This window comes from Enhydra lutris, unplaced genomic scaffold, assembly GCF_002288905.1.
Source record: "Enhydra lutris kenyoni isolate GAN:26980312 unplaced genomic scaffold, ASM228890v2 scaffoldscaffold4, whole genome shotgun sequence".
NCBI classification, from domain to species: Eukaryota; Metazoa; Chordata; class Mammalia; order Carnivora; family Mustelidae; genus Enhydra; species Enhydra lutris.
Genome location: NW_019154088.1, coordinates 18445180 through 18460447, shown reverse-complemented (window position 1 = coordinate 18460447; position 15268 = coordinate 18445180). Strand labels below are relative to the sequence as shown.

Genomic DNA, 15268 nt, shown 5'->3' with positions numbered 1-15268 from the left:
AAAAATTTATCAAAACTTACTCGTATAATGTAGCAAGTATGTATTTGGATATTGAATACAGGCTATCACTCAAAGAGTTCATATTCTGAGTGCCAGTTCTATTTTATGTAGAGATAAAGAAGTATATGGATATATGTAGGACTGTGGTTAGTTTTAAGTTAAATTTGTTATTATTGCATTGTTTTCCAATTCTGCAGCCATTGTCTATAACTCCCAAAATGATTTCATCCTATCCCATAGCTATAAATATAATCCAAATACTGATAATATCAAACTTAACTGAAGACATACTGTCTTTCCTGAGCTCCTGTTTCTGTATTCAGTTTCCTACATCTCTACTGGGATACCTTACAGCATCTTTATAAGTAGTACGTCCATTGCAGAACTCTGGACTCATTTCCCACCCCTACACTTCCCTATCTCATTGTTTACCCAGTTGCTCAGGCTCAAAACTTAAAAGCTAATTGGTTTTTCTTCTCTCACCTTTCATAGCCAGTCTGTCAAATTCTGTCTACTCTTTTTCTGAATGAAGTCTTTCTAGAATTCATCCATTTCTCTTAATCCTAATTGCCACCATTCGTTTCCTGTGTTCTTACCAAATGCCCTTAACAAGACTTCACAAGACAGAATAGTCACTTAAATTTGATTATGTTCCTCCTTCAACACTATTTAATACCGTCAGCTTCATACCTTACCATAGCTAGCATCCTATAGATCTGGGGTCAACAACTTTGCTGTAAAAGGCAAAGTAGTAAAATATTTTAGGGTTTGTGGGCCATATGGCCTATGTCACAGCTCCCTGGCTCTACCGTGGTGGTGCAGAAATAGACAAAGGCAGTCTAAACAAATAAGCATGGCTCATTCCAATAAAACTGTTTACATGATGGACATTGGGGAGGGTGTGTGCTATGGTGAGTGCTGTGAATTGTGTAAGACTGATGAATCACAGACCTGTACCCCTGAAACAAATAATACATTATATGTTAATTTTAAAAAGTTTAAAAAAAAAAGGGCAGCCGGTGAGATTTGGCTCACTTACTATATTTTGATAACCCTTGGCCAGTAACTTCTGCTTGACCCCATTTTCTACTAGTCTTCCCCTTAGTTACTGCATTTGCGCATGCTGTCTTCTTGCTATTTTTAGGAAACACCAAGTCCATTTCCTTTTTACAGTCTGCAGTTAATCTTCCCGCTACCTAGAACACACTTCCTAGAGCTTTGAGTCATTTCTCAATATTCGGGTCTTCGCTCAGATACAACCTCCTGTGCCTCTTCTGCCTAACCTTAAAAGAATCAGCGTATACCATCTTCTCTCTGGCCCTCATCATACTGTTTCCTTCAGAGCCCTTATTATTACACAATTCTGTTATTTTTTTGTTTCTCTTCAGCCACAAGAATATAAGCTCCATGAGAGCAAGGACCTTGTCTGCCTTGCTTATTACTGTGTTTCCACTCTTACATAAGTTAATGAATCATGGTCAGAACATAATACTTATTTGTTGAATGAATTCATTTTTATGTGTGTAAATTTTGTGACTTTTGGATTTAAAACAACCTGCTAGAGTATAGATCTGTGGCACATTTAGAGGAAAATTGATTTAGAAAATGTTAATTTTTCATTTCTGTGAAATACTGACTCTTTTATCTTTTTTTTTTGTTGTTATGGGTGTGAATATAGATCTGAAGAGGAATGACTATACACCTGATAAAATTCTGTTTCCTCAGGATGAGCCTTCAGATTTGACTCTTCAGCCTGGAAATTCCACCAAAGAATCAGAATCAACTAATTCTATTCGTCTGATGTTATAATATTACTGAATCATTGGTTTTGCCTACACCTCACAGAAATGTTACCTTGTCATTTTTCCTTCAGGAGGAAATTGTTGAGTAATAGAGAAAAATGTATGCAAATGAACGTACTAATTCAGGCACAGTTAAAAGGTCAATATTCTTTTGACCTGATTAAAGTTGTTAGTCAGGAACTCCCTATAGGATACAGCTGGCAGCTGTTAAATTTTTAAGGTAAAGGAAAATTAGTATTTATAACTTTTTAAAGGGCTCTTTTTAGCAGAAGATTCATTTGACTTCGTTCTGATGAGGGTGATACCCTCTGTCATGCGGTGCAATACCATTAACCAAAGTTAAGTGTCTGTGCAGATTTTCTTGGCAGCTGGTTTACTGCCATTCAGCTAGTGAAATGAAGAAATCACCCAGCCTTTTGGTTAAATGGCAAGACGTCTTCCTCAGCGTGTTTTAGTGTGTTCAGTGGTGATGTCACTAGTTCCCAGCTAGATGCTTATTGGTCATGGGAAAGGAGATGACTTACTATTCTAGATCCATAGGGATATAAGAACCCTGAGCTGAAAACCATTTTCTAAGAGGGACTTTTATGAATCAGGATTAGGCTCCATATTTAAAGATGGAGGCAGTTTTTTTGTTAAATAGAGCCCAAATTGTGCAGAAGTATTAGTGGGTTTTTTTGTTTTTTTTTTTTAACATTGTTTTATCAAGTCCTTTTTAAGTAGAAGAAAGCCATGGTAGACTGGTATAATCTAAATATATCAGAAAGAAACCTAACTCACTGTTGAAGAGAAGTTACCTTGTAAAAAGTTCAAGTGCTTTTTTCCTATGTCTATTTTTAGTGACAACCTGGAAGCTACATACTTCTCCAAAGATTTTATTGACCAGTATATCAAATCAGAATGTAAACATAAATTCTTGCATATATTTAAAATTGTGTAGGAACATCTGAACATGAGTATTGTTTGTGGTACTTACTTAAGAAATTGAGTTGGATTATCATTATGTGATATCGGGAGATTGCAATGTAACTTTGTGCAAATAAAATGTAATTTAACTGTCCCAGATATTGTTGAATACTCAACAACAAGAAAAGCTTTCATCTGACTAAAGTTTTATGCTTTTTTTTTCTTTTTGTTTGTTTCCTAGGTACTAATTTCAATTTTTATTTAGGAAGGAGCAGTGTAAATCTTACTTGTATTCAGTAGTGTATCTCATAGATACAGACAAGGCAAGAAGAGATAAGCTGTTTAAATAGTGTTTAATATTAAAGGGGGGGGGAAGAAAAAGTGTATTAAAGATATTATACTATATACATTTTGTATATCATAAAATCTTTAAAAGAAATTAAATAAATTTATTCTTGTTTACAGATGTTTAGTGAGTTTAATCATTCTGAAAAATTGTCTTGTTTTCAGAGTGTCTTGGTTTTTTTATTTTCAGAGTATCAGTTTTTTTAAATGAACCATTTTGTACACTTAAGCTTTTTCACTTCCTGTCCTGTATATTGTTCAGAGTGGTCTTGTTTCCTACTGTTTCTCTCTTTTTTTAAAGATTTATTTTTAAAGAGAGAGAGATCAAGCATGTGCAAGCCAGGGGAGGGTTAGACGGAGAGAATCTCATGCAAACTCCCCACTGAGCATGGAGCTCGATGTGGGGCTTGATACCATGACCCCGAGATCATGACCTGAGCAGAAATCAAGAGTCAGATGTTTAGGGGCACCTGGGTGGCTCAGTGGGTTAAAGCCTCTGCCTTTGGCTCAGGTCATGGTCTCAGGGTCCTGGGATCGAGCCCCGAATCGGGCTTTCTGCTCAGCAGGGAGCCTGCTTCCCTTCCTCTCTCTCTCTGCCTGCCTCTCTGCCTACTTGTGATCTCTGTCTGTCAAATAAATAAATAAAATCTTAAAAAAAAAAAAAAGAAAAAAGAGTCAGATGTTCAACCAACTGAACTACCCAGGCGCCCCCCCCCAACCTTTTAAAAATCTGTTTCTTGTTATGTCAGACATAGAGATATGGGTTATCACTATGTTTAATTTTATGTTGATTATTCTCACCAGATAATAATAGTAGTGAACATTTATGTAGTACTTAATATATGCCAGGCATTAATTCTAAGTACTTTACATATGTTTACCCATTAAATCCTTAAAATAGTCTTATGAAATAGCTATTATATTATCATGAAATTAGAAAATAAAAGCATTAGGTAAAGTAACTTTCCTAAGATTCTTATAATTAGTATGTAGCAGCACTAGGATTCAAACCCAGGAAGACTTGCTTTTTTGTACGCTTCTGAGCCTCATGTTATGTTGACTTTTCAAGCATGATGATGAATTATTTCTGTACCAGTTCCTGCTTTCTTTTATAAATCTACTCCATAACTTCTCTTTGCTAATTCTGGAGAGTAACAGTTTTCTAGAAAACTCTATTTCTCATTCCAAAGAAGTGTGATCTTTCTTTAGATTCCTGAATTTCATCATTATTACTCTGGTCCAAAAGTGTCATTTGCTTAATTTCTTAAACATTTTTTTCTCAGGTTCTTACTACTGAGAACAAAGCTCCATCTCTTTACCAAATTACTTCTTAAAACATTGCAGATGTTCTTTGATAATATGCCTTCATCAGCCTGGTTACATATGAGCCATCATCATTTTAAAAGTAATGCATGGTTGGTTATATTGGAACATAAGGTAAAGATTCTAAAGTGTAAAGAAAAATATAAAAATTACCCTCATTTCCCATTCTTAAATTGAACTGTGTTGTTTTATAGTTACATCTCTTTTTACCCCATTAGATTATACACTTCACAGTGGAAAGAACCCTTCAAATTTTTCACTACTATAGCACCCAACACCTTACATAGTACATGATTTGTGATAGGCACAGCATTTATTTTTTTTTTTTTTTTTTAATATTCTTTTTTTTTTTTTTTTTAAGATTATTTATTTATTTATTTGTCAGAGAGAGAGAGGGAGAGAGAGCAAGCACAGGCAGACAGAATGGCAGGCAGAGGCAGAGGGAGAAGCAGGCTCCCTGCTGAGCAAGGAGCCCGATGTGGGACTCGATCCCAGAACGCTGGGATCATGACCTGAGCCGAAGGCAGCCGCTTAACCAACTGAGCCACCCAGGCGTCCCAGGCACAGCATTTAGAAGAAACTTTTTTTTTTTTTTTTTAATTTATTTGACAGAGAGAGATCACAAGCAGTCAGAGAGGCAGGCAGAGAGAGAGGAGGAAGCAGGCTCCCTGCTGAGCAGAGAGCCCGATGCGGGGCTCGATCCCAGGACCCTGAGACCACGACCCGAGCCGAAGGCAGCGGCTTAACCCACTGAGCCACCCAGGCGCCCCTAGAAGAAACTTTTTAAAAATGTTTTTCTGCAATACCAAACATTGTCTTGAGGAAGTTAGATCATAGTGATATATAGTCTTTTGTGTTTAAGTGGACAATCAAGGCAAGAGTAGCCAATAAATAGCCATTTATCACTCAGATCAAGTAATTACTTGCAGGAAAGAATAAATCTACAGGCAGGGGTTTTTGTGATCCTCCTTACTTACCGGATCTGCTCTCATTGTTTCCTAGCTAGGTTTCACACAAGGTATCTGTATTTGAGGAAGCTGGCCCCTCAGATCTGTCACAACTAGCACTGTTAATGTAATACTTAGTAATTACGTACTGGAGTGAAGCCTCTCAACCACTCTGTCTCTGAAAACTTGGTCTGTGTTACCAGCTGATAGCTGTCTTACTTATTTTTGTATTTCCCTTAGTGACTTGCTGGCATGTGTGTCATAGACTATAGATGGTCAATAAATATGTGTTGAAGAAGTACCACAGAATACTTCCAATATTAGACCATCTGTGAGCTTTTCCTTAGGTAAAATCCCAAGCTGTTGTTTTGAACCTCTCTGAAATATGTTTTTCTTCTCTTTGGAAATTGCTCAAATTGGAGTTTCTGACTGGGGTCCATGATAATGCCTTAGTGGTCATGGGCAGGAAGCAGGGAGGGAAAGCACATGGTTATTCTTCAGAAAAGCTGCATGCTCCAGTCCACAATGAAGAGCACCAGTCAAAACTGCGTGCTGTCATGTGCTGCCCCACCGCACACGTAGCCCTCTCCTTTACTGTTCTGTTCTTGGGATTTCTATGTAGTCTCCATCAGCGGAACTTCTCTTCCTTTTTTTTTTTAAATATGAGGAAAACTATTTTTTTTTTGAAGATTTTATGTTTTTATTTGGCAGAGATCACAAGTAGGCAGAGAGGCAGGCAGAGAGAGAGAGAGGAGGAAGCAGGCTCCCCACGGAGCCGAGAGCCCGATGCGGGGCTCAGTCCCAGGACCCTGAGATCACAACCCAAGTCAAAGGCAGTGGCTTTAACCCACTGAGCCGCCCAGGGGCCCCTCTCCCATTTTAATTATAAATGCCTTAGTGTGTGTTTCTAAAATATGAGAACTATGATATATTTACACCTAAAAAATTAAGTTCCTTAGTACCAGAAAGTGTCATTCTCAAAAAAAAAATTTTTTTTTACAATTTGTTTCAATCAGGACCCACCTGAGATTTATTACACATTGCAGTTGCTTGATTTGTCTTTAAAATTTTAATATATAGGCTTCTCTTGCCATCTCCCCCGCCCACCACCACCTAGTTTATTTTTTCAAGAACCCAATTGTTTGTTCTAAGAAGTTTCCCACATTCAGGGTTTTGCTGATTATTTCCCTTAGGTGCCATTTACATGTTTCTGTTTCTTGAATATGCCGTGAACTGTTAGGTTTAGAGGTTTGGTCAAATTCAAGATTGATTTTTTGTCAAGAATGTGTCATCAGTGGTAGTGTATACTTCCATTAGGAAACGCAGGAAGTACACACTTTTTGATGGGCATTAATTAGGTCAGTAATTCTTGAAGTACCCCAGGGTACTTTCATGGGCCCACAAGGTCAAAACTAATATAATCTGGGACGTCTGGGTGACTCAGTTAAGCGTCTGCCTTTGGCTCAGGTCATGATCCCAGAGTTCTGGGATAGAGTCCTACATGGGGCTCCTTGTTCAGCAGGGAGCCTGCTTCTCCCTCTGCCTGCCACTGCCTCTGCTTGTGCTTTCTCTCTTAAAAATAAATAAAATCTTAAAAGAAAAAGTAGCTGTGAGCACAAATGTAAAGCTAAAACATCAAGATAATTCAAATAAAGTAACATCATATGAGGGCTCAATCATAACACATGTAAGAAAGTAAAAAAAATGGAAAATATTTGGTAAGAGTTGAAAACACAGAATAAATCCAAGTGATCAATAGATTGTAAGCTATATGAGGGTAAAGATTTCTAATTTATGCTATTAAACATCTAGCACAGTGACTGACATGAAGTAGATGCACAATAAATATTTTCTGGATTAATGAATGAGATGCAACAACTGTTTGATGCAAGACCTAGAAAGGAGGAAATAAAAGTCACCTACTTCATGCCACAGTTTGGTTAACTCTGCAAATAATGGCAAAAATAGTAATGACTTTACAAAAGAAAAAAAAAAATTGGATTGACAAAAGAATTCTCACCTGTCATATAGTATCCAGGAGGTAGGAAAGCACAATTATTAGGAGAAAGGGAGGTTTTGAACACAGCCATGTGATGGCATTCCCAGAAAGTTTACCATTTTCTCAGAAAATGTCAATTGAGGATATACTCAAGCAAAAAGAAAGACAGGATCCAAATAGGAAGACATGAGATAAAAGAGGCAAGCAAATATTCATAAAATACACAAATTCTAATACTTGCTGGCAAATACTTATACATGGTAAAAAATTTTAAAGGAAACTAGAATAAAATATTTTTATTTTTTAATTTTTTTTAAAGATTTTATTTATTTATTTGACAGAGTGATCACAAGTAGGCAGAGAGGCAGGCAGAGAGAGAGGAGGAAGCAGGCTCCCTGCTGAGAGAGAGCCTGACGCGGGGCTCGATCCCAGGACCCTGGGATCACGACCTGAGCCGAAGGCAGAGGCTTTAACCCACGGAACTAACCAGGCGCCCCATAGAATAAAATATTTTTAAATATTAAAAGATTCACGGGAAGATGATGGTTAAGCACACTAATGGTCTCATCTATTTGGGTAAAGTTAACTGCTTTTAATTGATCAAAAAGTACTTTTAAGTATGGGTACTATCCTGACTGATTATATGATCTCAAGGAACTAAATATAATTTCACACACAGTCATTACAAGCCATCTAGAGCTTAAAAACCAAGTAGACTGGCAAAATAATGGTATCCCTTGTTATTCAAACTTCGGACCCAAATAAATGAAGGTAATAAGGGGCTACTTGTACATTTGTTGAAATATTTAAAAGAAACAATCCAAGAATATAAAAACAATGTATGACTTCTAGACAAGAGTAGGAGGCGAGGTTTTAAAAAGTTAATCCAGGGGTGCCTGGGTGGCTCAGTGGGTTAAGCCTCTGCCTTCAGCTCAGGTCATGATCTCAGGGTCCTGGGATCAAGCCCCGAATAGGGCTGCTGCTCAGCAGGGAGCCTGCTTCCTCCTCTCTGCCTGCCTCTCTGCCTACTTGTGATCTCTCTCTGTCAAATAAATAAAATCTTAAAAAAAAAAAAAGGTAATCCATCAAAGAAAGAAGCAAAAAATAACAGAGCCAGATTCCTTTCTTTTCTTCCTTTAGACATTCACAATTTGGTTTAAAAACCATTAGCTGAGACCAATTTTGGTAGGCCTGGGATTGTTGCTAAGCAGCAGTGATCTAGTATGAGGTGTCAAGGAAGCAGGGTGAGGATAAGGTGTGTGTAGTGTAATTGGGGGTGGAGGGGGGCAGCAGCAGGAGATCAGTTGCATGCCTAGGGGTTGATCAAAAGGAAACATACTGAAGATAACAACGAGCTGTGACTCTGTAATAGCATGAGTACATCTAGCTTCTAGATCTTGGCTTCTATATACTGATCTCTAAAAGGAACCAGGGCTCTTAAAGAAATGACTAACTTCAGGACTGGGGCAGGTTAGTCTAGAAGATCTTACTTCGCCAAAAGTAAGGAAGTGTTCAAAGAATGATGGGGACATGTCAAACAGGTACAGAAAACATCTTTTTTCATTTTAAGATATTTATTTATTTATTTGACAGAGACAGCAAGAGAGGGAAGGCAGGCTTCCCTCCAAGCAGGGAGCCTGATGTGGGGCTCGATCCCAGGACCCTGGGATCAGGACCTTAGCTGAACGCAGATGCCTAACGACTTAGCCACCCAGACACCCTGGCACAGAAAATATCTTAAAGAGCCCCTCTGCTGGCTAATCTTGAAAAAATTTGTGATCAAAAATAAATGTTAATGGATTATAATCTACTGAATAATTCATGAGTCCACACTGTTGTTGTTTTTTTTAATCTTTGAAGATTTTATTTATTTATTTATTTGACAGAGAGATCACAAGTAGGCAGAGAGGCAGGCAGAGAGAGAAAGGGAAGAAGGCTCCCTGCTCAGCAGAGGACCTGATGTGATGCGGGGCTCAATCCCAGGACCCTGAGATCATGACCTGAGCTGAAAGCAGAGGCTTAACCCACTGAGCCACCCAGGTGCCCCTACACTGATTAAAAGAATAAATGAATGGGGAAAAAAATTCTCTTTATAATAGGTTACCAGCTGATGAATGTAGTTGGAATAATGGCTTTAGAAAAATCACCATTTGGCAAGCACTATAGTTATAATTAATCCAGCCAAGCAACACCAATTAATGTTAAAACTAGTTTGTGAAAGTTTGATGAGAAACAGATCATTTACATTGTCTCAAAGTTCTCCCTACAGAATACTGATTACAGAAGGGAGAAGTAACTACAGTAAAGGAAACTGGCAGACTTTTTTACTTAATAAGTTTTTTCACTTAATCACTTTTGAATGATTACAGTGAACATCAGTGTTGGAACAATTCAAAATTGTGTAGTACCTAGTACAATGCAGTAAGAACACAGCATTACTACTGTGATATTCTTACTAGAAATGCATAGTGTGAATCTGATCATGAGCAAACATCAGACAAATTCAGGGATATTCTTTAAAATAACTAGCCAGTAGTTTTCAAAAGTGTCAAGTTCTTGAAAGTCAAGGGGATGCTTAAGAAAGATTTCAGGATTGGGGAGGAGTCAAGATGGCGGAGAAGTAGCAGGCTGAGACTACTTCAGGTAGCAGGAGATCAGCTAGATAGCTTATCTAAAGATGCAAACACCTACAAATCCAACGGGAGATCGAAGAGAAAAATAACAGCAATTCTAGAAACAGAAAATCAACCACTTTCTGAAAGGTAGGACTGGCGGAGAAGTGAATCCAAAGCGACGGGAAGATAGACCACGGGGGGAGGGGCCGGCTCCCAGCAAGCGGTGGAGCAACGGAGCACAAAATCAGGACTTTTAAAAAGTCTGTTCCGGGGCACCTGGGTGGCTCAGAGGGTTAAGCCTTTGCCTTCAGCTCAGGTCATGATCTCAGGGTCCTGGGATCGAGCCCAACGTTGGGTTCTCTGCTCAGTGGGGAGCCTGCTTCCCATTTCTATCTGCCTACTTGTGATCTCTCTGTCAAATAAATAAAAAATCTTTAAAAAAAAAAAAGTCTGTTCCGCGGAGGGACATCTCTCCAGAGGCTTAACCGGGGTGAAGCCCACGTGGGGTCAGCGTGTCCTCAGGTCCCACATGGTCACAGAAGGATCGGGGGTGTCTGAGTGTCGCAGAGCTTACAGGTATTAGAACGGGGAAGCCGGCTACAGAGACAGAGCCGAGGAGTAAGCTCTAAGCTCCGGGTTACCTTGAACTGGTCGCAAGCTCTGTCAGCTCGGAGCGCGGCCAGAGGCCAGGGTGATGGGAGTAATTGGGCGCTGTTCTCTGAGGGCGCACTGAGGAGTGGGGCCCCGGGCTCTCGGCTCCTCTGGGCCGGAGACTGGGAGGCCGCCATCTTCATCCCCGCCCTCCGGAACTCTGCGGAAAGCGCTCAGGGGACAAAAGCTCCCGAAAGCAAACCCGAGCGGATTACTCAGACCGGCCCTGGGTAAGGGCGGTGCAACTCCGCCTGGGGCAAAGACACTTGAGAATCACTACAACAGGCCCCTCCCCAGAAGATCAACAAGAAACCCAGCCAGGACCAAGTTCACCTACCAAGGACTGCAGTTTCAATACCAAGGAGAGCAGCGGAATTCCAGAGGAGGAGAAAGCAAAGCACGGAACTCATGGCTTTCTCCCCATGATTCTTTAGCCTTGCAGTTAATTTTTTTTTCTCTTCTTCTGCCAAAATTTTTTTTAACTTTTACCCTTTTCTTTTTTAATGTTTTTTAGCTAGTTTATCTAATATATATATATTTTTTTTCTTTTTTATATTTTTTATTCATTTTCTTTTTTTAATTTTTTTTTTTTCTTTCTGAACCTCTTTTTTCCCCTTTCTCCCCCCTCATGATTGGGGATCTCTTCTGATTTGGTTAAAGCATATTTTTCTGGGGTCTTTGCCACCCTTTTAGTATTTTACTTGCTCCTTCATATACTCTTATCTGGACAAAATGAGAAGGCGGAAAATTTCACCACAAAAAAAAGAACAAGAGGCAGTACCAAAAGCTAGGGACCTAATCAATACAGACATTGGTAATATGTCAGATCTAGAGTTCAGAATGACGATTCTCAAGGTTCTAGCCGGGCTCGAAAAAGGCATGGAAGATATTAGAGAAACCCTCTCGGGAGATATAAAAGCCCTTTCTGGAGAAATAAAAGAACTAAAATCTAACCAAGTTGAAATAAAAAAAGCTATTAATGAGGTGCAATCAAAAATGGAGGCTCTCACTGCTAGGATAAATGAGGCAGAAGATAGAATTAGTGATATAGAAGACCAAATGACAGAGAATAAAGAAGCTGAGCAAAAGAGGGACAAACAGCTACTGGACCACGAGGGGAGAATTCAAGAGATAAGTGACACCATAAGACGAAACAACATTAGAATAATTGGGATTCCAGAAGAAGAAGAGAGAGAGAGGGGAGCAGAAGGTATATTGGAGAGAATTATTGGAGAGAATTTCCCCAATATGACAAAGGGAACAAGCATCAAAATCCAGGAGGTTCAGAGAACCCCCCTCAAAATCAATAAGAATAGGTCCACACCCCGTCACCTAATAGTAAAATTTACAAGTCTTAGTGACAAAGAGAAAATCCTGAAAGCAGCCCGGGAAAAGAAGTCTGTAACGTACAATGGTAAAAATATTAGATTGGCAGCAGACTTATCCACAGAGACCTGGCAGGCCAGAAAGAGCTGGCATGATATATTCAGAGCACTAAACGAGAAAAACATACAGCCAAGAATATTATATCCAGCTAGGCTATCATTGAAAACAGAAGGAGAGATTAAAAGCTTCCAGGACAAACAAAAACTGAAGGAATTCGCAAACACCAAACCGGCTCTACAGGAAATATTGAAAGGGGTCCTCTACGCAAAGAGAGACCCTAAAGTAGTAGATCAGAAGGGAACAGAGACAATATACAATAACAGCCACCCTACAGGCAATACGATGGCACTAAATTCATATCTCTCAATAGTTACCCTGAATGTTAATGGGCTAAATGCCCCAATCAAAAGACACAGGGTATCAGAATGGATAAAAAAACCCATCTATATGTTGCCTACAAGAAACTCATTTTAAACCCGAAGACACCTCCAGATTTAAGGTGAGGGGGTGGAAAAGAATTTACCATGCTAATGGACATCAGAAGAAAGCAGGAGTGGCAATCCTTATATCAGATCAATTAGATTTTTTTTTAATTTATTTATTCGAGAGACAGAGAGAGAGTATGAGAGGGTGAGGTCAGAGGGAGAAGCAGACTCCCCATGGAGCTGGGAGCCCGATGTGGGACTCGAACCCAGGACTCCGGGATCATGACCTGAGCCGAAGGCAGTTGCTTAACCAAATGAGCCATCCAGGCGCCCCACATCAATTAGATTTTAAGCCAAAGACTATAATAAGAAATGAGGAAGGACACTATATCATACTCAAAGGATCTGTCCAACAAGAAGCTCTAACAATTTTAAATATCTATGCCCCTAACGTGGGAGCAGCCAACTATATAAATCAATTAATAACAAAATCAAAGAAACACATCAACAATCATACAATAATAGTAGGGGACTTTAACACTCCCCTCACTGAAATGGACAGATCATCCAAGCAAAAGATCAACGAGGAAATCAAGGCCTTAAATGACACACTGGACCAGATGGACATCACAGATATATTCAGAACATTTCATCCCAAAGCAACAGAATACACATTCTTCTCTAGTGCACATGGAACATTCTCCAGAATAGATCACATCCTCGGTCCTAAATCAGGTCTCAACCGGTATCAAAAGATTGGAATCATTCCCTGCATATTTTCAGACCACAATGCTCTGAAGCTAGAACTCAATCACAAGAGGAAATTTGGAAAGAACCCAAATACATGGAGACTAAACAGCATCCTTCTAAAGAATGAATGGGTCAACCAGGAAATTAAAGAAGAATTGAAAAAAATTCATGGAAACAAATGATAATGAAAACACAACGGTTCAAAATCTTTGGGACACAACAAAGGCAGTCCTGAGAGGAAAATTTATAGTGGTACAAGCCTTTCTCAAGAAACAAGAAAGGTCTCAGGTACACAACCTAACCCTACACCTAAAGGAGCTGGAGAAAGAACAAGAAAGAAACCCTAAACCCAACAGGAGAAGAGAAATCATAAAGATCAGAGCAGAAATCAATGAAATAGAAACGAAAAAAACAATAGAACAAATCAACAAAACTAGGAGCTGGTTCTTTGAAAGAATTAATAAGATTGATAACCCCCTGGCCAGGCTTATCAAAAAGAAAAGAGAAAGGACCCAAATAAATAAAATCATGAATGAAAGATGAGAGATCACAACTAACACCAAAGAAATACAGACAATTATAAGAACATACTATGAGCAACTCTACGCCAACAAATTTGACAATCTGGAAGAAATGGATGCATTCCTAGAGACATATAAACTACCACAACTGAACCAGGAAGAAATAGAAAGCCTGAACAGACCCATAACCAGTAAGGAGATTGAAACAGTCATCAAAAATCTCCAAACAGACAAAAGCCCAGGGCCAGATGGCTTCCCGGGGGAATTCTACCAAACATTTAAAGAAGAACTAATTCCTATTCTCCTGAAACTGTTCCAAAAAATAGAAATGGAAGGAAAACTTCCAAACTAATTTTATGAGGCCAGCATCACCTTGATCCCAAAACCAGACAAGGATCCCATCAAAAAAGAGAACGACAGACCAATATCCTTGATGAACACAGATGCAAAAATTCTCACCAAAATACTAGCCAATAGGATTCAGCAGTACATTAAAAGGATTTATTCACCACGACCAAGTGGGATTTATTCCAGGGCTGCAAGGTTGGCTCAACATCCGCAAATCAATCAATGTGATACAACACATTAATAAAAGAAAGAACAAGAACCATATGATACTCTCCATAGATGCTGAAAAAGCATTTGACAAAGTACAGCATCCCTTCCTGATCAAAACTCTTCAAAGTGTAGGGATAGAGGGCACATACCTCAATATTATCAAAGCCATCTATGAAAAACCCACTGTAAATATCATTCTTAATGGAGAAAAGCTGAAAGCTTTTCCGCTAAGGTCAGGAACACGGCAGGGATGTCCGTTATCACCACTGCTATTCAACATAGTACTAGAAGTCCTAGCCTCAGCAATCAGACAACAAAAGGAAATTAAAGGCATCTAAATCGGCAAAGAAGAAGTCAAACTATCACTCTTTGCAGATGATATGATACTATATGTGGAAAACCCAAAAGACTCCACTCCAAAACTGCTAGAACTTGTACAGGAATTCAGTAAAGTGTCAGGATATAAAACCAATGCCCAGAAATCAGTTGCATTTCTCTACACCAACAACAAGACAGAAGAAAGAGAAATTAAGGAGTCAATCCCATTTACAATTGCACCCAAATCTATAAGATACCTAGGAATAAACCTAACCAAAGAGGCTAAGAATCTATACACAGAAAACTATAAAGTACTCATGAAAGAAATTGAGGAAGACACAAAGAAATGGAAAAATGTTCCATGGTCCTGGATTGGAAGAATAAATATTGTGAAAATGTCTATGCTACCTAAAGCAATCTACACATTTAATGTAATTCCTATCAGAGTACCATCCATTTTTTTCAAAGAAATGGAACAAATAATCCTAAAATTTATATGGAACCAGAAAAGACCTCGAATAGCCAAAGGAATATTGAAAAAGAAAGCCAAAGTTGGTGGCATCACAATTCCGGACTTCAAGCTCTATTACAAAGCTGTCATCATCAAGACAGCATGGTACTGACACAAAAACAGACACATAGATCAATGGAACAGAATAGAGAGCCCAGAAATAGACCCTCAACTCTATGGTCAACTAATCTTCGACAAAGCAGGAAAGAAT

At 38.9% G+C, this 15268-nt stretch overlaps 1 protein-coding gene across 1 annotated transcript in view; it reads left to right on the top strand.

Moving 5' to 3' along the window:
* LOC111158565 (transient receptor potential cation channel subfamily M member 7) overlaps positions 1-3163 on the top strand; it is a 116549-nt gene extending 113386 nt beyond the window's left edge. The window contains exon 39 of the mRNA XM_022520679.1: positions 1679-3163. Coding sequence (XP_022376387.1) covers positions 1679-1809 — 131 coding nt within the window. The 3' untranslated portion in view covers positions 1810-3163. The remainder of the gene's footprint in view (positions 1-1678) is intronic.
* The last annotated feature ends 12105 nt before the right edge of the window (positions 3164-15268 follow it).